The sequence below is a fragment of the Aquarana catesbeiana genome, linkage group LG02 (assembly GCF_042186555.1).
Source record: "Aquarana catesbeiana isolate 2022-GZ linkage group LG02, ASM4218655v1, whole genome shotgun sequence".
Taxonomy (NCBI): Eukaryota; Metazoa; Chordata; class Amphibia; order Anura; family Ranidae; genus Aquarana; species Aquarana catesbeiana.
In genome coordinates this window covers 68,847,895-68,871,479 of record NC_133325.1, presented here as the reverse complement: position 1 = coordinate 68,871,479, position 23,585 = coordinate 68,847,895, and the positions used below count along the sequence as shown (strand labels likewise).

The 23,585-nt window shown below is 44.2% G+C and overlaps 1 protein-coding gene across 2 annotated transcripts; it reads right to left on the bottom strand.

Annotated features, from left to right (window-relative positions):
• Positions 1–613: 613 nt before the first annotated feature.
• On the bottom strand, positions 614–23,341 carry ANKRD49 (ankyrin repeat domain 49). 2 transcript variants are annotated; one of them, XM_073613019.1, is made up of 4 exons: positions 23,221–23,296; positions 21,089–21,184; positions 12,438–12,728; positions 614–6,397 (listed from the first exon to the last, which is right to left on the bottom strand). In XM_073613019.1, exons 3-4 carry the CDS (start codon positions 12,726–12,728, stop codon positions 5,954–5,956), a joined length of 735 nt encoding a protein of 244 aa, XP_073469120.1. In that variant the 5' UTR covers positions 21,089–21,184; positions 23,221–23,296; the 3' UTR covers positions 614–5,953. The 2 variants fall into 2 exon arrangements, with proteins under 2 accessions (XP_073469120.1, XP_073469119.1); XM_073613018.1 differs by lacking the exon at positions 21,089–21,184 and having other exon boundaries at positions 23,221–23,341.
• Between the last annotated feature and the right edge of the window lie 244 nt (positions 23,342–23,585).

Below are 23,585 nucleotides of genomic sequence, written 5' to 3'. Positions count from 1 at the left end.
GTGCGTCGGAATTGTGTACACACGATCGGAATTTCCGACAACGGATTTTGTTGTCGGAAAATTTGAGAACCAGCTCTCAAATTTTTGTTGTCGGAAATTCCGACAAAAAATGTCCGATGGTGCCTACACACGGTCGGAATTTCCGACAACAAGCTCCCATCGAACATTTGTTGTTGGAAATTCCGATCGTGTGTACGCAGCATAACAGCTGTGAAAATGTGGAATAGACTCCCTCAAGAGCTGGTTCTGTCCAGCTCAGTATATTGTTTTAAACAAGGCCTGGACCCTTTCCTACATGTACATAATATAACTGGATACTAACCATTTATAGGTAAAGTTGATCCAGGGAATATCTGATCAGGGGGTCAGGAAGGAGTTTTTTCTCCTGCCGGAGCAAATTGGATCATGCTTTGCTGGGGTTATTTGCCTTCCTTTGGATCAATTGAGGGTATAGGATTGTGTGATATTTTTCTTTTTTAAGAATAATTAATAATTTTTTCTCTTTTTTTGGTTGAACTAGATGAACTTGTGTCTTTTTTCAACCAGACTATGTAAAAAAAAAAAAAAAAAAATGTAGATAACACACATTTTGAAAGATTAATAGAGCAATCACTTATTTAACTATTATCACCACTTTTATTTTTAATTGGAATTTACAAAGTACAACCATGAATAGGTATATGTTTATCCTTTATATGTTACACATGATTAACAGCGCCATATTCAACTCGTCATCAATACTGATGATTAAGCAGTCGCCAGTCACAGTTTAAGCGATTAAGCAGTCGTAGTTCTCAAGATCGAAAAATAGCTTTTCGTTAAAGTTTTGTTGGCAGTACATACAGTAAAATGTCCCTTTCTATAGGGCAGTAGACAGGCACTTTTTACAAGCCATTAATGTAAATGAGATGCAACGACAAATACATTTATAGCAGTCAGAATGAGAAATGTATTAAATACAGTTGATAAATTTGATTATTAAAGAAAAAATAGTTAATCTTACTTCTAACAAGAGACATTCTGATTGGTTGTTCTGAGCACTGAGAACGGCTTCAGAGACTATTCATGAGATCCAGCGATATAGTGTACACTAAAAAAGCATCAACATATTTCTATACATAAAAATATAATTACGGTATAGCTGGTGGACATATTAAAAGAAACAGAAAAATTTGTTACAAAATAAAAAATGTATACGGTAAATAGGTCTTACTTTTCAGAAAGCGTAGTGTAGTATTAAAGTAGTATTCCAAGATAGACCTGAACAACTCAAAATGGACTCATCTCTGTTTCTGTATAGTATTAAATGCCACAAAATTGTGACCCCTCCACCAACATAAATCTTTAACACTTAAAAGTCAAAAATTTCAAAGAGTTACACAACTTTCACCTATTTAACACATTCGATTTTAATTAGAATAATGGGTGAATAAACACTGATAGACTCTGATAACATGATATACGGCAGCAAGGCTGCGCTTGATCACGTACTAGGTACGTGAATTGACACTTCAGGGTAGGGGGCGCGTGCGCCCGCCGCCGACCCAGCTGTGCTGTGATTAAACACAGCAGATGTTGATCAGCGGGTACCGGCCAATGGATTATCACTGGCACCCGGCAATCGTCATGAATTTACAAAGGTCAGAGCCCTGCCTATGTTAAAAAGGCAGAGCCCTGTCCTATCAGTGGGGAAGTAATAGATTTTCTTTCCCCGCAACGCAGGGAATATAATCGATTACTTCCCCTAGTAAAAGCACCTAACACAGTACACCATAACATTGGCTAGGCACACATTCAACCCTTTGATTCCCCCAGATCAGGGATCTCCAAACTACGGCCCTCCAGCTGTTGCGGAACTACATGTCCCATGAGGCATTGTAAAACTCTGACATTCACAGACATGAGTAGGAATGATGGGAATTGTAGTTCCTGAACAACTGGAGGGCCATAGTTTGGAGACCCCTGCCCTAGATGTTTAACCCCTTCCCAGCCAGTGTCATAAGTACATTGACAGTGCATATTTTTAGCACGGATCACTGTATTAGTGTCACTGGTTCCCGAAAAGTGTCAGTTAGTGTCTGAATGTCCGCCGCAATATCGCAGTTCCGCTATAAGTCACTGATCGCCGCACAGAAGTGTGGCTGATCCATCCACACTTTTTCTTGGCTCCTCTACACACATCCACTCTTTCCTATCCCTGTTCCACTGCACACTTCTGCTGGCTCTGAACCCTCCAATAATGCTAGCACTGCAGTCAGAAAATGTTAAGCCCTTCGCCCCCAGAGCTCCGTGACCTCCACTTAGCAGTGGTGTATTCTCTGTGTGCAAACAGCATTTCTGCCAGTGCTCAGGGTACTAAGGCCACCCAAGGGGCCACTAGCGGGGAGGAACAGAGGATATACAATCCTAAAACATGATCCTTTGTGCAAAGGTTTATGCATGTCTGTAAGACACTGTAATTAGGGAGTATTTCGGAAGGAAAAGACTACGACATACATGTGTGGTGTATACATGGGTAGGCTCAGATTGTTTTAAGCCATAGCCAATATTCAGCATAATTTAACCAAGCCCACTTTTTGCTGCAGAAGGCTATGCCTAATTTTCCTAAGTTGTTCCATTTTCTCAAGTTCCAAAGATGGGATTTACAGTGGGTGTCTCAAAGGTTGTGTGTGTGTGTGTGGGCATTGTTTCTAATGATGGCCCTGTTGTCTATCTCTATGGTTTAGACTAGATTAAAGCCTAGTACACATGGGCCGAGGTGAAGGCGTGCGTTGGTTCCGAATGCATGCAAACGGCGATTGTCCCACACATGTGAGGTGAGAACGTCAGATCATGGGCAGTACTTCTAGCACTAGACCTCCTCTGTACATCTAAAGTGGTAAAGGTTTTTAAAGCGCCGTCTATGGATAGTAAATGTATGTCGTTTGTCGCCGTTGTGCGGGCGTGCGCAATTTTAAAGCGGGACACGTTTGGTATCTATTTGCTCGGCGTGACATCATCTTTTATATTTTACAAAAAAATTTAGTTTTTTTTCTCCAAAAACTGTGATTGAAAAACCGCTGTGCAAACACCGTGTGACATAAAAAATTGCAAAACCCACATTTATTCTCTAGGGTCTCTGCTGTAAAAATATATATGTTTGGGGGTTCTAACTAATTTTCTAGCAAAAAAAAAAAAAAATGATTTTCACATAACAAAAAGTGCCAGAAAATGCCTGGTCTTCAACTGGATAATACAAGTGAACGGTTTTATCGTCTAAAATATCTTCTAAAATAAATAAAAACATCTGTTCAGCAAGGGTTGTGAATGATATATAGAATTTTTCCCATACTCCCTGGCAGGCGAGTGACCAGTTAATTTCTGAGCCTAGGAAACGGTGGAGTCACACTCCTGGCTCTGCTGTGGGGCAGATGTGTGTGAATCACGGTGTTTGCCAAAAAGAACATCAAATCCATTGGTAGATAAAACAGCTCACAGATATTTATTGCAGCTTTATTTTTATTTTTGGATCCTGAATCTGGGCTCTACCTTATTTTGTTTTTCCAGATTTAAACGCTGAAATTCAGGATGTATAAAAATACACGTTAAAGTAAAACTAAAGGCAAAACTTATTTTTTCATTTTGGACAGTGTAATTGAGGGTTACAACCCCTGTCAGACTGTTTTTGCTATCGGTGTTCCATTGGGAAGATTTCACTTCCTGTCCTATAACCAAAACAGGAAGCGAGAGGAAATACGTCCAAAGTGAGGGAATCTCTGGTTGTCATCAGAATTAATATCCCCATTGAAAAATGTCCCTCTGTAAGGGCATTTTCACACTGGGGCGGTGAGAGCATCGGCAGTAAAGCGGCGCTTTATAGGCGTTTTAGCTGCACTTTTCGGCCGCTAGCGGGGTGCTTTTAACCCCTGCTAGCAGCCAAAAAAGGGTTAAAAGCAACCGTAAAGCGCCGCTGCCCCCACGGATGCTGCTGCAGCACTTTTTTCCCCGTCTTGCAAGTGCAACACCCCAGTGTGAGAGGACTCGGGCTTTCATGCTGGGCTGGCATGAGAGGCGCTTTACAGGCGCTATTTTTAGCGCATAAAAGCCTGAAAAGCGCCCCAGTGTGAAAATAGCATAAAAGTGTTCTGGGAACAACCCAAAATTTTGGATTTCCATTATTTTCACTTTCAAAGATAATGATAAACAGGACAAATAGAGAGGATGAAACTCCTAAGGTCACATGTATCTGTTTGCGTGGGCACAGCAAATCATTCATTGAATTGGCTGCTGTACCTGCGGGAAACGCAGGAAAAAAAATCCCTGCACCTTTTCAAAATTACAGCTACACTGAAATTGAATGGTGCTTTAGCACCATACGGTTTCATGCAACCTGAAAACACGCCGCGTTTTCAGATGTGTAGGGATGATATCAGGAATTAATGGCACAACAGTGCGTCTGCGGGAACGTGTGCGATTTACACACATTCCCTCACCCGCATAAGTGTGAACATAGCCTAATGAGGACACAGACAGCAATAAAAAAAAATGACAGGTGTTCTAATCCCTCTCCACTCTATCCAAAGCTGAGAAAAAACAGCTTAAAGTGATTGTAAACAGCATATCATAAACATCATCATAAACAGCATAAAGTGATTGTAAAGTCTTGTTTAAAAAACAAACAAAAAAAAACAACACGTTATAATTACCTCCTCGGTGCAGTTGGTTTTGCACTGAGAAGCCTGGATCCTCCTCTTCTCTGGTCCCTCTTCTCTGCTTCTGGCCCCCACCCTCCTGTCTAATGCCCCCACCGCAAGCAGCTAGTTTGCTATGGACACCCGAGCCATGTCACAGCTCCATGTGTCCATTCAGACATGGAGCCCTGACCCGGCCCCACTCCCTCTCTCCTGTGATTGGCTAATTGACTTTGACAGCCACGGGAGCCAATGGCAACGCTGCTGTGTCTCAGCCAATCAGGAGTGTCCCAGACAGCTAAGACACTCATGGACATTGCTGGAGAGAGATGGGGCTTAGGTAAGTAATTAGGGGGTGCTGGGGAGGCTGCTACACACAGACGAATGCATTAAGATGAAAAAAACTTTCTGCCTTTACAACTCCTTTTTTTTTTTTTTTTTTGGATTAAAAAAGGATCCTGCTCCTTTAAAGCATTTTATACAGCACAGTGCTCGTGCTGTGTAACTTGGACCCCTGTAACACCTACAAAACCTGGCTGATCCTGCCAGTTTCTCCCCTCACCTCTGTAAACTGACCATGGTAATCATGGCTGCTGAGCCCTGACACCGTGGTCAGTTTAAATGCCTCCGCTCTGCTCTTCTGTGTCTGCCTCTTCTGTCCTCCCCTGACGCCCCCCCCTTATCTGCGTGTCACCTAGTGACAGTCCCGCTGCATCCCCCTCCTGGTGCAGGAATAACAAATATTTATGTATACTATCCATTCTGTATCTTAATGCAGTGCCCCGCTGTCTCTCTGTTTTATGAAAAAAATAACTCCTTTACCGTATCTCACGTGACCGGTCGTGTCTCCTCTCCTCCTCGCATCCCACTGACGTCAGCGGGGGAATCGCAGCTCCTCCCGCTGCTTCTGTCAGACGGGCAGAGGCGAGACACGGCCGGTTACATGAGCACCAGGAGCCGCCGTGAAATACGGTGAAGGAGGACTTTTTTAATAAAACACAGAGGCAGTGGGGCACTGCAATATGATACAGAATGGATTATGTGATTTTGTGAAAGTGTGTTAACGACCACTTTAACCTAAAGTGAAGACATTGACTATTCTGTGCTGTCCGGCTGGTTCAGCTCTGACTTGGCACACTGACTAAACTTTTGGCAGGGAAAATAATGCACACATAAAACATGTGGGGAAAATCCCTTCAATGAATACACAAATATTCCCAATTTTCACCAAAACTTGTCATCAGTTTAAATATAAATATCACCAAATATGATCCAAAGAAAGCTTAAGTCCAATATTCTGTCATTTCAAAGAGGTAGTGAAACACGTCGGTCCGCCGGGCAATCTCCTGAGCAGTTTCTCCCACTTTGTTAGTCAGATGAGGGTTGAGGTAGCGGTTCATGAGAAGAAGCTCCAGGATCTGGCGGCTATCTCTGTTGGCTGCAGCCAGGTGTAAAGGGGTAAGGGAACCTTCAGTTTGTGCATTGATATCCGCTCCATGCTGGAGTAGGAAAGATGCAATAGCGGTGTTGTTCCATTTGCAGGCGCTGTGCAGTGGGGTCCATCCATCCAGTGTGACAGCATGCATGTTTGCCCCCTTCGCAATCAGCTCCCGTACTACATCTAGGTGACCGTTGTAGGAGGCTCTGTGCAGCGGTGTATACAGATCTTCATCAGTTACATTCACAAAATCTGGGTGGCTTGCAAGAACTCTCTGGACGGTTCCCAGCTAGAAAACAGAATTAACATATATGAATAGGAGACATGCAAGTTATGGAAAAACTGGATTTTTAACCAAACGGCAGATCTGATTTTCAATTAATTTTCTATATAGTTATCAGTACTGATGGCAAATGAATCAAGAGGATCTCTACCTAGAACAATAATAAGGGAGCTGACTCCTAAACTTCAACAAATGAAAGGGGCCAGTGTCAACAGGCATGTGTTCGCTTCAGGGCTACCTCTCTCCCCCATAGAGGTCTATGGGAGGGCAAAAGCCCCTTGATGCTTTGTAATTGCATGAATTCTCATTAATTTCAGAAGCATCTCAAACAGATGTCAAAAGCACCTTGCCCACTGTGCCTCATCAACGCAGGTCCAATTTCACCTGTATATATCACACATCTCTAGGTTGCTTGTACCTTTATGAAGCCCTCTCTTCGGGGCATAAAACATTTATCTACAAATATCTTCATTTACAGTGCCTTGAAAAAGTATTCACACCCCTTGAAATTTTCCACATTGTCATGTTACAACCAAAAACGTAAATGTATTTTATTGCGATTTTATGGGATAGAACAACATAAAAAGTGTCCCACACAGTAATTATGAAGTGGAAGGAAAATGATAAATGGTTTTTACATTTTTTTTACAAACAAATATGTGAAAAGTGTGGCATGTATTTGTATTCAGCCCCCAATACTTTGTAGAACCACCTTTCACTGCAATTACAGCTGCAAGTCTTTTTGGGGATGTCTCTACCAGCTTTGCACATCTAGAGAGGGACATTTTTGCCCATTCTTCTTTGCAAAAAACTCAAGCTCTGTCAGATTGGATGGAGAACATCTGTGAACAGCAATTTTCAAGTCTTGTCACAGATTCTCAATTGGATTTAGGTCTGGACTTTGACTGGGCCATTCTAACCATTGAATATGCTTTGATCTAAACCATTCCATTTTAGCTCTGGTTGTATGTTTAGGGTTGTTGTCCTGCTGGAAGGTGAACCTCTGCCCCAGTCTCAAGTCTTTTGCAGACTCTAACAGGTTTTCTTCTAATGGGGCGTACACACGGTCGGACTTTTCGTCTACAAAAGTCCAACGGACGCCGACGGACTAAAGCTGGCTGACAATCCGATCGTGTGTGGGCTTCTCCGGACTTTCAGCAGACTTTTTCAGCCTCAAATCCGACGGACTTTAGATTTGAAACATGCTTCAAATCTTTACGTCGTAACTACGACGGACCACGAAATCCGCTCGTCTGTGTGCTAGTCCGAGGGACAAAAACCCACACTAGGGCAGCTATTGGCTACTGGCTATGAACTTCCTTATTTTAGTCCGGTGTACGTCATCACGTACGAATCCGTCGGACTTTTGTGTGGTCGTGTGTAGGCAAGTCCGTTCGTTAGAAAGTCTGCTGCAAGTCCGTCGGACAGGCTGTCGGACTTTTGTAGACGAAAAGTCCGACCATGTGTACGCCCCATTAGAGTGCCCTGTATTTGGCTCCATCCATCTTCCCATCAACTCTGACCAGCTTCCAAGTCCCTGCTGAAGAAAAGCATCCCCACAACATGATACTGCCACGACCATGTTTCATCGTGGGGATGATGTGGTCAGGGTGATGTGCAGTGTTAGTTTTTCGCCACACAGTGTTTTGCTTTTAGGCCAAAAAGTTCAATTTTGGTCTCATCTGACCAGAGTTTGTTGTGTCCCCCACATGGCTTCTTGCAAACTGCAAACTGGACTTCTTATGGCTTTCTTTCAACAATGGCTTTTTTTGTTGCCACTCTTCCATAAAGGCCAGATTTGTGGAGAGCACGACTAATAGTTGTCTTAAGCTGTGGATCTCTGCAGCTCCTCCAGAGTTACCATGGGCCTCTTGGCTGCTTCTCTGATTAATGCTCTCCTTGCCCAGCCTATCAATTTAGGTGGACGGCCATGTCTTGGTAGGTTTGCAAGTGGGCCATACTCTTTCCATTTTCAGATGATGGATTGAGCTCAGCTCTGTGAGAGGTTCAAAGCTTGGGATATTTTTTATAACCTAACCCTGCTTTAAAAACTTCTCCACAACTTTATCCCTGACTTGTCTGGTGTGTTCCTTGGCCTTCATGATGCTGTTTGTTCACTAAGGTTCTCTAACAAACTTCTGAGGGTTTCACAGAACAGCTGTATTTATACTGAGATTAAATTACACCCAGGTGGACTCCATTTACTAATTAGGTGACTTCTGAAGGCAATTGGTTCCACTAGATTTTCGTTAGGGGTATCAGAGTAAAGGGGGGCTGAATACAAAGGCACGCCACACTTTTCATATATTTGCAACAAATTTTAAAAATCATTTTCGTTCCACTTCACAATTATGTGGCACATTGTGTTGGTCTATCATATACAATCTCAATAAAATACATTTAGGTTTTTGGTTGTAACATGACAAAATGTGGAAAATTTCAAGGGGTGTGAATACTTTTTCAAGGCACTGTATTTTAAGCTATTCTATACTGGAAGAGAGAGCTGTGTCTTTCGTTCGCTTCAATCGGGTTTTGCATTCCCACATGAGAAAGCAAACCCCGCTTGAAGCAGGTCAAATGCACCTGTCAAAGAATTGTGAACAATCTCAGAAGCATCTGAAATGGATGCCAAACTGATTCCATTGACACAAGCCCAAGCTTGTGAAAAAAAAAAAAATCCCAACATTTGTACTGCAAATATTTCTTGAACATTTTAAAATGCAAACAAAAACGCAAATGCTCTGTGCAAAGTATATCATATTATACGGTATAGCGATGAACACAGCACTTTATATGCTCAAGATATATATATATATCAAGATATATTTGAGAGATATCTTGTGTGTGTGTGCCCAGGATCTGACGTTCTTTCTTCTAGAAAGAAAAAAAAAAAGACTCCATTGAGTCTGCCCATTTTTTTTTTTATTCACTTTGTTTTAATACACATTTTGTTTTTTGTTTTGTCTGAGTATAGATCTAGGTTTGTCCCAAGCATGTTTGAAGCCATTTACTGTTGACTGGCTCACTACCTCTGCTGGAAGTTTATTTTAAGCATTAAAGCGGTTGTATTGTCAGCCTGGTGATTTTTACCTACAGGGAAGCCTATAATAAGGCTTCCCTGTAGGTGAAATTAATATCTTCTAAATCTGCATTGTTTAGGAGATATTCACCCTGCATGTAGCCGCTGACGTCAGCAGCGCATGCGCACTGAAGGTCTGGCGTATTGTGCTGGAATGGAGGGCTCCCGTGTCATCGCGGCTCCGACCACTCACAGTGCCAGAGCCCGCAAACCCAGGACAAATGCAGAGGGAACATGTCAGCCCCCTCAGCGGTGACCGGGCGCCGCTGTGGGGGCTTCGTTCTAAGGCAAGTATTTCATAATGTGCTAGTATGCGATGCATACTAGCACATTATACTATTGTCTTGCTGGGTTTTTCTTTTCAGCGGTTTACTACCACTTTATTGTTTATTCCAAGCATTAATTTACTCTTTTAGTAAAATAATACTTTCTAAGTTTAATTTTGAACTTTCCTCCAGTTAGTTTAATGTCATGCCCCCCTTTTCCTGATTTTGATTTCATATTCAAAAAACTGCCCTCCAGAACCTTATTCTCATCCTAGATGTATTTAACCACGTCCCGTCTAGACAAATAACAGCGGGACAGGGGCGCTCTCCTTCTAGGATGACATTACATGAAGTTGCTCACTCTTCAGCGTGGCGATCAGCGGTGCGCTGTGTCCCTGGGACACGCGCATCCCCGATCTTGGTATAGAGCCGATGACGTGGCTCTTTACCCATGTGATCAGCTGTGTCCAATCACAGCTGTTCACATGTAAACAAGGAAATGCTGGTTATCGGCTCTCCTCTCCTCACACTGACGACGTGTGAGGAGAGCCGATCAGCGGCATTTTCTCACAGGGGAGACTGTACAGATCATCAGTGCAGCCCCAACAGTGCCTATCACTGATGCCTATCAGTGCCACATATTAGTGCCTCCTCATCAGTGCCCTTCAGTGCCGTCTTATCAGTGCTGCCTCATCAGTGAAGGAGAAAAATTACTTATTTCCAAAACTTTTTAACAGGAACTAAGAAAAACGTTTTCTATTTTTTAGAGTTTTTGGTCTTTTTTCGTTTTTTTTTAGCAAATAAAAAACCCAGTGGTAATTAAATATCATCAAAAGAATGCTTGGTCTAAAAAAATAAAAAAAAAAAATGGTAAAGATGTAATTACGGTACAGCATTGCATGACTGCGCAATTGTCATTGAAAGTGCGACAGCACTAAAACCTGAAAATTGGCCTGGGCATGAAGGGGGTGAAAGTGCCCGGTATTGAAGTTGTTAAGGGTTTCAATCATGTCTCCTTTTTTTTCCTCCAGACTGTACATATTAAGTTCCAGAAGTCTCTCCTAATATGTTTTATCTCTTAGATGACCTATACCACTTTTGTTAGCGGTCTCTGGACTCGTTCTATCTTGTCAATATCTATCTGTAAGTGAGGTCTCCAGAACTGGACACAGTAAAGGTCTCACTAAGCATGTATATAGGGGAATCAGGACCTCCTGCTGGTGATCCCTTTAGTGATATAAAGATCTATATTCAAGAATCAGGACCTCCTTCCTCCCGCTGGTGATCCCTCTAGTGATATAAAGATCTATATAGAAGAATCAGGACCTCCTTCCTCCCGCTGGTGATCCCTCTAGTGATATAAAGATCTATATAGAAGAATCAGGACCTCCTTCCTCCCGCTGGTGATCCCTCTAGTGATATAAAGATCTATATAGAAGAATCAGGACCTCCTTCCTCCTGCTGGTAAACCCTCTAGTGATATAAAGATCTATATTAGGGGAATCAGGACCTCCTTCCTCCTACTGGTCATCCCTCTAGTGGCGCATCCTATAATTCTATTCGCTTTTCCTACTGCCTGGCCACAGTGTCTACTCATTTTCAAATCGTCTGAAATAAGCACTCCTAAAACTTTTTCCTCTGTAGTGCTGGCCAACACTGTACCCCCAATATTGTACTCTCTCAAGGGATTCTTTTTCCCTAGGTGCATTATTTTACAACCATTTTCTAAGATGTGGAGGAGGTTGTGATACATTGGGAGAGTCAAAAACATCACTGTGGCAGAATATACCAGCCAACTGGGAAAATGTTCTCGGAATTCAAAGGACAATTATAAAAATCATTGACCAAAGGGGTGTTTTTCAGTAGCTGCCAAAGTTGCCACCCATGAGTTTCAGTTTAAATAAATGGTTTGATCACCTTCTGTAATCACCTGAACTTGCCCCCTCAGAGTACCATCTGTGCCCTAAACAACTAAATTATTTAGTACATTTTGTGCTAGACAAGTTATCAGTGTTATGAACATATTTTTATGCATTTGCCAACTTATTTTAATTGGGGGGGGGGGGGGGGGGGGGGGTAAGAGCCTCACAGCAATGATGGAAACATGTTGTGGACTGGGAGGATGACTATGCAAGAAAATAAATAAAATAAATAAATAAATAAATAAAAGGTATAGGTTTCCCCAAGAACAAGTGAGACCAAGAACTGTTAGAACAACCCTTGTGGATTTATTAGTGTTATCACAAGTATGAAAGATGGTGCTGCAGGTCAAGTTTTCATCTACACTTTCCATCAACTGTAATGAATAGGAACTAAAGGTGCTGTAGACCCACATTTCTTCAATGTCAAAATCAGGTAGGGGGAAGCAGGTCATAAAATGACAGTATAAAGCCCCCAAGAGAGATCTCCATAGTGATTTGGCTGGTTCTCAGGCAGAAGGAACCACGGTGACCAGCATGGCTGCCTTGCCACTGTTCTCAATGGGAGAGCAGTGTCCAGAGGCAGAAAAATGTGTATTGGGGTCACACAGCTATTTCTGGAGAGGCTTTGCATGTACATTACTGGAGCTAACTGTGGGTTCAAAGTTAGTTCCATTTTAACATGGCCAAAAATAAAATAGCAAAACGTATACTTCGTGTAGGGAGAGATACAAAAGTGTGTTTTACATTTAAGAAACAAAAATGTTCACATTTGTCCATACCCTGTTATTTTCTGCAGCGAACAGCAGCAAATCTCTAGGACTATGTTGTAGCTGGGCCTCCTGCGTCTCGTACCATTCTTCAGTCTTCTCCTCATCATCGTCATCAGACTCTCCAGGCCACTGGCTCTGGGTTCCAGTTGGAATCAAGTGTCTGTGGGTTTCCAGAAGTTCCAGCTGATTGAAGTCATCAGGAAAGTGATCGAGTTTCTCCTGGGCTTCGAGGTCGTCCTCTGGACTCTCTGTGATCTTGTCCTGGATGGAGATGGAAGTGTCCTCCTGAAAACTAGTCATCTGAAAGCCACAGCAAAAGGAGAATTTTGAATATGTTTCTACTTGGAAGCTGGCCACACACATTGCAATCTAAAGGTGTACAGATTTACCTTGACTGAACATAAATTGAACAAACTGCTTAATCTTTGCACAACAAAACAGTCATCTGTAAATGCATTTGAGACTGTACAGTTGGATTATAAGATGTGTGACTAACAATATACAGCAGGGGTCTCCAAACAGTTCAGTTTGAGGGCTACATTGTAAATTTAACAAGTATTTGCAGGCCCAAAAATAATCCAGATCTGTCCCCATCATTCCTACCTTCATTCCCCCTTACATCAGAGCCCCATCAGTACCCCTTAAATAAGAATGTGAGACCACCACAAAGCCTCTGACAGTGCACATTGGGGATACCCCACTGACCCTAGCTGTGGGCCAACTGAAACCTTGTAGAGGGCCAGATGAGGCCTGTGAGCCATAGTTTGGGGACCCCTGTTAGGCCCCTTTCACACTTGTGCGACTTGTCCTGTGACTTAAGATCGAAAAGTCGCATGACAAGTCGTACCCCATGATTTCCAATGAGTACCATTCATATCAGTGCAACTTCAAAGTAGTCCCTGCGCTACTTTGGCCCGACTTTGATGCGACTTGAGGTCCATAGACCTCAAGATTACAGTCATTGCTTCAAATCGCTGCAAAATCGTGGCAAAAAAAAAAAAAAAACTGCAGCAAAAATTGCACAACTTTCAGGTCGCACAAGTTTGAAGGGGCCTTACACAGAACAAGAGCCACTAAATAGTGCTGGACAGTAAGCAGCAACTGTTAGAACATAGCCACCCTCTTTCTCCATGGTCCCATTGTATGTAGGAATATTGCTACCCTCTAGATGTCAGCATATAACCACATACTACATCCTTATCTGATTAATTTATAATTATTAAAATGCAGTTTTGGGTCCTGTGAATTTACTCTTGTTCAAACAAGTGGTTGAAAAATACAATACTGCCTGATTAAACAGGAGCAAACAAGCCTACATTATTCAAGTAATAATAAACCCTCAGTTTTTTAAAGTGATTGTAAAGGCTAATATATATTTTTGTTAAAATAACAAACATATTATACTTACCTGCTCTGTGCAAGGTTATTGCACAGAGCAGCCCTGAACCTCCTTTTCTGAGGCCCCCACCGGCGCTCTTGGCTGCACGTGTGGGCTTGCTTCTGACATATGCAGTGTGGCTTGGCCCCTCCCTGTTCAATGGCTCCTGCCTCTCAGCCCTGTGAATGCGGAGAGAGCCACCAGACCACACACACCACTGGATCGAGGAAGGACTCAGGTAAGTATCACAGGGCGAGGGGCTTAGGTGTTACAAAATACCTGGACATTGTTTACCTTAACGCAGGGAATGCATTAAGGTAAAAACTGTCCTGGCTTTAGAACCACTTTCAGCAGCTGATTTAATCATTTGTTTGTTATGTTCCAGTTTAAAGTGGTTGTAAAGCCACTTTGTAAGGCACACACAATCCCCTCTGTTAGAAAATGTCCTATGCTCCAGCATCTGTGCTTTGTAAAAAAATATGCCCATTTCTACCTTATTTCACAGTGCCACTGGGCGCTCACGTGACTCCTCCTGCTCCCTCTCCCGATCTGACAGCTACAGCGGGAGGGGCCAAGAATCCCCCACTGATATCAGTCGGGAGGGGGGGAGGAGAGGAGGATAGAGCTGAGACATCAGCCGGGGAGGAGAGGAGAGCAGCGAGGAGTCACGTGGGCGCTCTGAAATAAGGCAGTAATGGGCATATTTTTTACAAAGACTATACACTGCAGCTTAGGATGTTTTCTAACAGAGGCTGCAATTGATGTTTTTTTTTTTTCAGAAATTTTCACTTTGTTTGCGCCCCCCCAAAAATTTTGGAGCACCAGCCGCCACTGACCCCAACTCCAATAATGCCATAGAACAGGGGATTTGGGACTTTGAATGAGGTTCAAGACATGGTGGGGGGTATGTTTGAAGAAAACACGTTTATTAACATGAAGGATAAATGAGTGAAAATATCTGGGTCATAAGGTTGCACATAAAAATACATATGTATCATGGACATCAGAGACACATAATCATAACTTGGAAATTCATGACAATATGGCGAATACATATATGTAACATGGTACATCAAGGATACAAAATATCAACTTAGAAGCACATGACAATAACGAAAATTAATGAGCAATTCCCATGAATTTACATATATATATATATATATATATATATATATATACACACACACACACACACACACACACACACACACACAGTTCTTGGAGCAGCACAGTGCAATGAAGAGGCATGGTGTAGATGGATAAAAAAAAATAGCTTTTTTTGGACAGCAGACTAGGTTGGTTACTGATCAGGGTATGTGTTAGCATCCTAGATTGACCGACGCTTTTTGTGTTTGCACACTCATCAGGGATGGATGCTCCCAAATATCTAAATAGATTGGAATATAATTAGTCTAACGTAACACTAAGCATAACAGGAAAAGGAGGATAGGCCAGTCCTGGATACTTACATACAGAGAGTACATGATGGGGGTGTGTTAGATGTGGGACCAGGGCCAACAAGAAGGTGTCCGTCCCGGAAGTTGGGGTAATCTGGAGCCGCGTGTAACTGGGGCACAATGCACAGAGCTTCCCAAAGAAAAAATATCCAATCTTAATCATGCGCCACAGTGATAGGGGGTGATGAGAACTGCCATACAATCTATATTGAATAGATAAAGTCTATATTAAATATTATGGTCGCACTCAGGAGATTTAGTGGCATATTGGCTGACGATGGAGTTACCTTGATGGCGTGGAGAGAGAAGCAGAGGGTCCCTGTGCAATGTGGCGTGTTCCACACTGTGATAGTAGTAGCTATGTACAATAGGGGTGCGCATCTTCACTGGCCTCACGATTCGATTAAGATTATCGTGTCAACGATTCAATTTAATTCTGCGATGCATCGCGATGCATCACGATTACAGCGCAAGTGCGCATGGTTTTCATCAAAAAAATTTCAAGTAGTCAGAAGAACTCCATTTTTTTAATTCTATCTGTTCTTAAGAAAAAAAAGAGACAGCAGAGGAGCTCCAGGCTCTCCTCCAAAATACTAAAAGGAGATGGTCAGAGACTGCAGACATGCTACAGGAGATGGTCAGAGACTGCAGACATGCTACAGGAGATGGTCAGAGACTGCAGACATGCTACAGGACATGGTCAGAGACTGCAGACATGCTACAGGAGATGGTCAGAGACTGCAGAGATGCTACAGGAGATGGTCAGAGACTGCAGACATGCTACAGGAGATGGTCAGAGACTGCAGACATGCTACAGGAGATGGTCAGAGACTGCAGACATGCTACAGGACATGGTCAGAGACTGCAGACATGCTACAGGAGATGGTCAGAGACTGCAGACATGCTACAGGAGATGGTCAGAGACTGCAGACATGCTACAGGACATGGTCAGAGACTGCAGACATGCTACAGGACATGGTCAGAGACTGCAGACATGCTACAGGACATGGTCAGAGACTGCAGACATGCTACAGGACATGGTCAGAGACTGCAGACATGCTACAGGACATGGTCAGAGACTGCAGACATGCTACAGGACATGGTCAGAGACTGCAGACATGCTACAGGAGATGGTCAGAGACTGCAGACATGCTACAGGAGATGGTCAGAGACTGCAGACATGCTACAGGACATGGTCAGAGACTGCAGACATGCTACAGGACATGGTCAGAGACTGCAGACATGCTACAGGAGATGGTCAGAGACTGCAGACATGCTACAGGAGATGGTCAGAGACTGCAGACATGCTACAGGACATGGTCAGAGACTGCAGACATGCTACAGGACATGGTCAGAGACTGCAGACATGCTACAGGACATGGTCAGAGACTGCAGACATGCTACAGGACATGGTCAGAGACTGCAGACATGCTACAGGACATGGTCAGAGACTGCAGACATGCTACAGGACATGGTCAGAGACTGCAGACATGCTACAGGAGATGGTCAGAGACTGCAGACATGCTACAGGAGATGGTCAGAGACTGCAGACATGCTACAGGACATGGTCAGAGACTGCAGACATGCTACAGGACATGGTCAGAGACTGCAGACATGCTACAGGAGATGGTCAGAGACTGCAGACATGCTACAGGAGATGGTCAGAGACTGCAGACATGCTACAGGAGATGGTCAGAGACTGCAGACATGCTACAGGAGATGGTCAGAGACTGCAGACATGCTACAGGAGATGGTCAGAGACTGCAGACATGCTACAGGAGATGGTCAGAGACTGCAGACATGCTACAGGAGATGGTCAGAGACTGCAGACATGCTACAGGAGATGGTCAGAGACTGCAGACATGCTACAGGAGATGGTCAGAGACTGCAGACATGCTACAGGAGATGGTCAGAGACTGCAGACATGCTACAGGAGATGGTCAGAGACTGCAGACATGCTACAGGAGATGGTCAGAGACTGCAGACATGCTACAGGAGATGGTCAGAGACTGCAGACATGCTACAGGAGATGGTCAGAGACTGCAGACATGCTACAGGAGATGGTCAGAGACTGCAGACATGCTACAGGAGATGGTCAGAGACTGCAGACATGCTACAGGAGATGGTCAGAGACTGCAGACATGCTACAGGAGATGGTCAGAGACTGCAGACATGCTACAGGAGATGGTCAGAGACTGCAGACATGCTACAGGAGATGGTCAGAGACTGCAGACATGCTACAGGAGATGGTCAGAGACTGCAGACATGCTACAGGAGATGGTCAGAGACTGCAGACATGCTACAGGAGATGGTCAGAGACTGCAGACATGCTACAGGACATGGTCAGAGACTGCAGACATGCTACAGGAGATGGTCAGAGACAATGGACATGCTACAGGAGATGATCAGAGACAGCAGACATGCTACAGGAGATGGTCAGAGACTGCGGACATTGTACAGGAGATAATCAGAGACAATGGACATGCTATAGGAGATGGTCAAAGACTGCGGACAATAATGCAGAGTTGTGGTGTGATGAAGGCACATAGAAGACAATTCTATGATATGGACTTGGGTTATGTAGAACAGCTGAATGGTGTTGTGACACAACCTGACAAATGGTCAGACTGGTAAGAGAAAGCAATACACAGTGTGTGTCACCCCAGCACCATACTGGGAATAATAAGAGCAGACATTTGTGTTTTTATTTCTGACAATCTAATGGTGTCCTGTGTCCCCTCCTAAGCTGTCATCACATTCAGAAAGATGTCACACCATTGCTCCTCCTGTCTATATTTCTCCTCCTTACAGCCCATTCCCCTGCAGTGACAATGACATTACTCATCACAGGTGACACATCAGATTCCTACATGCCCGGACTCCTTCCTGCGTCCCCGGATCACAGTGCCCCCCTCCCCATCTGTACTTACATGCTGCTCTGCCGGTGCTGGTGGCCGTTCTGCAGGGCTGCCGGTCTGCCTGGTAACGCTGTAAACACTGAGTTGCCTAGTGATAAGAAGTGGGCGTGGCCAGGCAGGGCTACAGAGGATCATTGGAGGGAACTTACTTGAAGAAACATGTCATTGCTGTCCCTCTGAGCATGGCAGCCTGTAATGAGAAGGGCGATCTGCCTGCTCACCATCTACCCCCATCTCCATTCCAGCCGCCGGTGTTCTCGCATCTCATGTCTCTCCTGAGGTCAGCAGGGAATTCTCCCGGGAGAGCGATCCGTGCGTATAGCTATTGTGTATATGCCGCTCATGTGACTCCCGGCCCACCTCCCTCCTCTCACGTCTCTCCTGATGTCAGCCCCGCCCCCCTCTCTTCTGACCTGATAGCTCCAGTCAGTGGGCGGGGCTGACATCAGGAGAGACGTGAGAGGAGGGAGGCGGGCCGGGAGTCACATGAGCGGCATATACACACACTAAGTAACAGCTATACGCACGGAGCGCTCTCCCGGGAGGGGCGGGGCAAGAAATCGATTTTTCCGGTCGCATGCATCGATGCCGCATCGGGGACACCCGAATCGCAATGCATCGATTAATTTTAGCACCCCTAATGTACAAGCGGCGTGTTGTATACACTGCACACAGCCGCACGCTTGTACCAGGGATGGAGGCACACTAATCATGTGCCTCATTCAAAGTCCCACCTGTGTTTTCACACAGCCCCCTCTTTTTCTCAACTCCAATAATGCCTGTACCACTACTGAAGGAGCTATAGTCTCCTCATTAGAAGCATCTATAGAGGATGCACACCACCTGGACCAGGCATGTCAATTATACGTACCTCCCTTTCCCTGTTCCAAACTGTGGTAGCGAAGCTTTCAACTGACTCCTGGCTGGCCTCTACCAATAGTTCACTGCGGTTTAACCCTAAGGAGTTATATTCCCTGCCTGACCCCAAAGGATGGACATCCAGAGGAATTAAGTACTTATGCCACATATAAGGTTTCAAATCCTTCTCTCAGATGCGTTTAGACTTTAACCTACAATGCACCTATCTATTTTATTATTACCAGCTTAGACATGCAGTACGAGCACAGTTTGGTTCCCTAGACCAGCCTTTCCCAACCTTTTCAACACAGAGGAACCCTTGAAATAGTTCTCTGGTCTCGGGGAACCCCTGTTAAAAATTAGAAAATCTACAACTCATGATACAATAGTGTGATGGTCAGTGGGAAGAATGGTCCTTACACTTGTGGTCATTGGGAAGCATTACCTCCTTACAGATAGCTAAAAAGATCAATGGTGTCAGTGGGAACTTATCTGTGAGGCAGAAATTGCCCAATGCTGAAGGAACCCCTAGCAACATTTGGAGGAACCCTGGTTGAGAATCACTGCCCTAGACAGTCCTATTAGGACACCTGACCTGGAAATACTCCTGAGATCCCCGGACCAGACAAAACTTGTCTCCACCTATTACTCGGCCCTCGTGACAGACACCAACCCTAGATTTAGGACAGCACAAGAGAAAAGGGACTTGTTAGCTATCCCTATTACAGAAGAAGACTGGTCTGAATTTTGTTACACATTTAAGACCTCGGTTATCTCCTCCAGGGACAGGGTAATCCAAATTAAAATCTTTCACCATTCACACCTCACCCCGGCTAGAATGTAAAAAATGGGAATATCCCCTTCTGCTGAATGCTTCCAGGGATGTGGCCAAAAACTGCTGATTTTATCCACTGCATCTGGACCTGTCCCATAGTACAAGATTTCTGGGTGAACATAGGCTCCTTCATTTCTTAAGCACTGGGTCTCGCAAACATAGTCAGCCCCAAAAATTGTCTTCTGGGCATCTTTGGCGACCTCACTATTCCCTTTCAGGCCAAGAGACTGCTTCGTATCCTCTATTTTTATGCGAGGAAGTCCCTTTTACTGACATGGAAGGGATTAGTGACCCCGACTGAATCTTTGGTTAAAACTAGTTAATGAGTCCCTCTATATGATGCACAATTTCTCTCCATTATAAGCTGGAATAGGAGCATTCTGTGAGGTTTTTTTTTTGTGTATGTATGTTTGTTATGCTTGCTAAAAAGAAATGCAATAAAAATGATCTAAAGAAAAAAAAAAAGGGACTCTAGGAGGCTAATGCCGCGTACACACGATCGGAATTTCGGCCCGAAAAATTAGAGTTTTTCGTCGGAAAATGCGACCGTGTGTATGCTCCATCGGTCTTTTGCTGGCAGAATTCCAGCTAGCAAAAGATTGAGAGCATGCTCTCAATTTTTCAGTCGGGAAAAGTTCCTATCCAAAAAATGCGATCGTCTGTGGCAATTCTGACGCGCAAAATTCCAATTCGACATATGCTCGCAAGCATTGAACTTAATTTTCTCGGCTCGTCGTAGTGTTGTACGTCACCGCGTTCTTGATGATCGTAATTTCAGCAAACTTTTGCGTGACCGTGTGTATGCAAGGCAAACTTGAGTGGAATCCCGTCGGAAAAGCCGTACACACGAGAAATCCGCTCATGTGTACGCGGCATTACAATATCGCGGACTTTGTTTGCAGGTAAGTGCCACATAATGGGCTAGTATGCGATGCATACTAGCCCATTATGCTTTTACTTTGCAGGGAAACAAAGAGGAAGTAAAACCCATCAGGGTTTACTTCCTCTTTAAATGCATGTACAAAGCTGTAAAACAGTCTACGTCTTTCAGACATTAGTCCTTATTCCATAGCCATGACTAACGTCCGAAAAGCGTAGGCTGTTTTACAGCTTTGAACATACATTTAATAAAGAAATACTATTTCTCTACTATTTTGGATGTCATCCTGAGTGCCGACCATCCCTTTCCTTTATTCTGGTACATTAGAAGTTACCTGTTTCCTAGCAACGGAGAACTCTAGGAGGCTTCTTTTAAAATTCACCAATGACCTAGCAACAGAGGATGACAGAAGGCTTCCTTCACAAGTTGCCTGCAACATAGCAATTAAAGTGGTTGTAAATGCAAAAACAAAAACAAACAAAAAAAAAAAAAAAACTGCAAGACAAAGGCATAATGAGCTAGTATGCATAGCATACTAGCTCATTATGTATTACTTACTTTTAGATTGAAGCCCCTGAATCGCTCCTCGTTCACCGCTTTGGCCGGCGACATCGCTCCCGGAGTTACTTCCGGGTATTGCGGGCTCCGGCGCTGTGATTGGCCGGAGCCGTGATGACGTCACTCCTGCGCATGCGCACGGGAGCCGACGGTAACAGCACAGTCTAACTGAAGCAACGGCAGGTACTGCCATTGCTTCAGTGCGCATGTGCCGATGACGTCGGCACATTCAGATACAGGGGATATCTCCTAAACCGTGCAGGTTTAGGCAGGGCTTTCTTTCAGGGGCAACTTGGTGGAACTCAGTTCCACCACCTCTGGCTCAGACCCTCTGCTCCCTGCCGAACCACTATCACTTGTAAACACAAAAGTCCGGTTTCTATGTTTACAAGTGACAGCTCTGCACTCTGTGTGTAATGCAATCCTGGTATTTAATGACCTTTAAGACCCTCCTACTGTTCGTGAAATTTGATTGACCACACCCACTATTTGATGTGATCTGGAGGGTGTGTGCAGGGGAGCGGTTTGGGGGGGGGTCGTGGTTGAGTTCCAGCACCTATTGTTTGAGAAAAAAAGCCCTGGGTTTAGGAGATATCCTGGGTAGCTACAGGTAAGCCTTATTATAGGCTTACCTGTAGCCAGGGGCATTGCTAGGTCTACAAAAGATCTGGGGCTAGAGCCCATAGCAGCGTAGTAAAGAAAGTCATACGCTTGGGCGGGCATACACATGTATATACAGTAATATATGTGTGTGTGAGTGTAATATATATCCCCAGAAAGCCCCCCCCCTTACATCAAGAACCCCAGAGAGCCCCCCTTACATCAGGGTCCCCAGAGAGCCTCCCCCTTGCATCAGGGTCCCCAGAGAGCTCCCCACTTGCATCAGAGTTCCCAGAGAGCCCCCCTTACATTAGGGTCCCCAGAGAGCCTCCCCCTTAAAATCAGGGTCCCCAGAGAGCCCCCCACTTACATCAGCCTCCCCTCCCCTTGGGGACCCCTGCAGAGACTCGGGGCTATGGGTCCCAGATTTGGGGCTATAGCCCCAAAAGCCACCCCCTAGCAACGCCCCTGCCTGTAGCAAAACGTGGTTGTGAAGGGTTGACAACCACTTTAAGGATTCTAGGAGACTACCTTTAAAAGTTGCTTCTATTCTAGCAATGGAGATAGCTGGAAGTCGACCTTCAGAAGACACTTGCGACCTAACAATAGATGATGCTAGAAGGCGTGTGCATCCTAGAAACGAAGGGTGCTTCCTTGTGATCCTGCCTGTGTCCTAGCAACCATTTACCCTGTAATACTGCATGCATGTAAAATGTTGCTCACGTGTTACATGCATACGGAGCACTTTTAATGCAAGATCTTGCTGCAAGCCCTGTACTAGAGGCCAGATTTTTCATACAGCGTGTGCATGAGCCTAATTTTTTTCCTCTTTCATTAAACGAGAGAAAGGAACAATGCATCCCAGAGGGAAACCCAATAAACATCTGACCGATATTGATCCTTTATTGGTGTTGAAAAAAGAGATGGATCACAGATTGTTTCTGGTTACAGGTAGGAATGACATAAGAGGAATGCAACCATTTTAGTAGCTGATCCCCAGAGATCTGTATGACTTGAGTGGCAAAGCCATTTAGAAAAGAGACACCGTACAAAGGGAATGCTGCTGATAGACACAAGGCTTGCAGGTTTTCCTCCTCTACCAGATTGCAGCACATGCAGACTGCTGGCCCCATACAGCCTGTCACTGATACATGTTATATAACAAGATGCATACAGAGTGTGCCACCTACAATCATCATGTTAATCAGACATACTATGATCCCAAACAAAAGCTTAGCACATGCAAACCTTGCATTGAAAGCCCTATCTGGGGAGATATTACAAGAACATTGCAGCCCTCCTCCTCACCTTGCAGACTGCTCAGAGTCCCTTCTTCTATGTACATGATAGGAAAACTACACTTCCCAGGATGCTTCACTGCACTTCCTATTCTCCCACAGCAACTACTTGCTTTCCCTTGTATCGTTCTAACATCCACTCGCCAGAGGCAGATCTAAAAGTGTCTCCGTTTGGCGGCCATTTTGTGTAGGTCCCCTGCTTAGGCAGTTAGGAAACGTGGTCTTTGAGAAAATGGAAGCCAGGGAGAGTTATACAGCGGGGAAATTGGAGACATTCTTTCTAAAGGCTTCCTTAAAACACTTGTATTAAATACGTACGAAGAATGTGGAAAATATGCAATTTTGACTGTAAATAAAGTGTTTATTGTGTCAGGT

What these genes read in the sequence shown, in the direction of transcription:
- ANKRD49 (XM_073613018.1), bottom strand. Translation starts at nt 12,728, where the DNA reads ATGACTAGTTTTCAGGAGGACACTTCCATCTCCATCCAGGACAAGATC. An exon ending in TCGCTGCAGAAAATAACAGG is followed by an intron (nt 6,398 to 12,437) that starts GTATGGACAAAT and finishes TCTGTTTTCTAG; the next exon opens with CTGGGAACCGTCCAGAGAGT.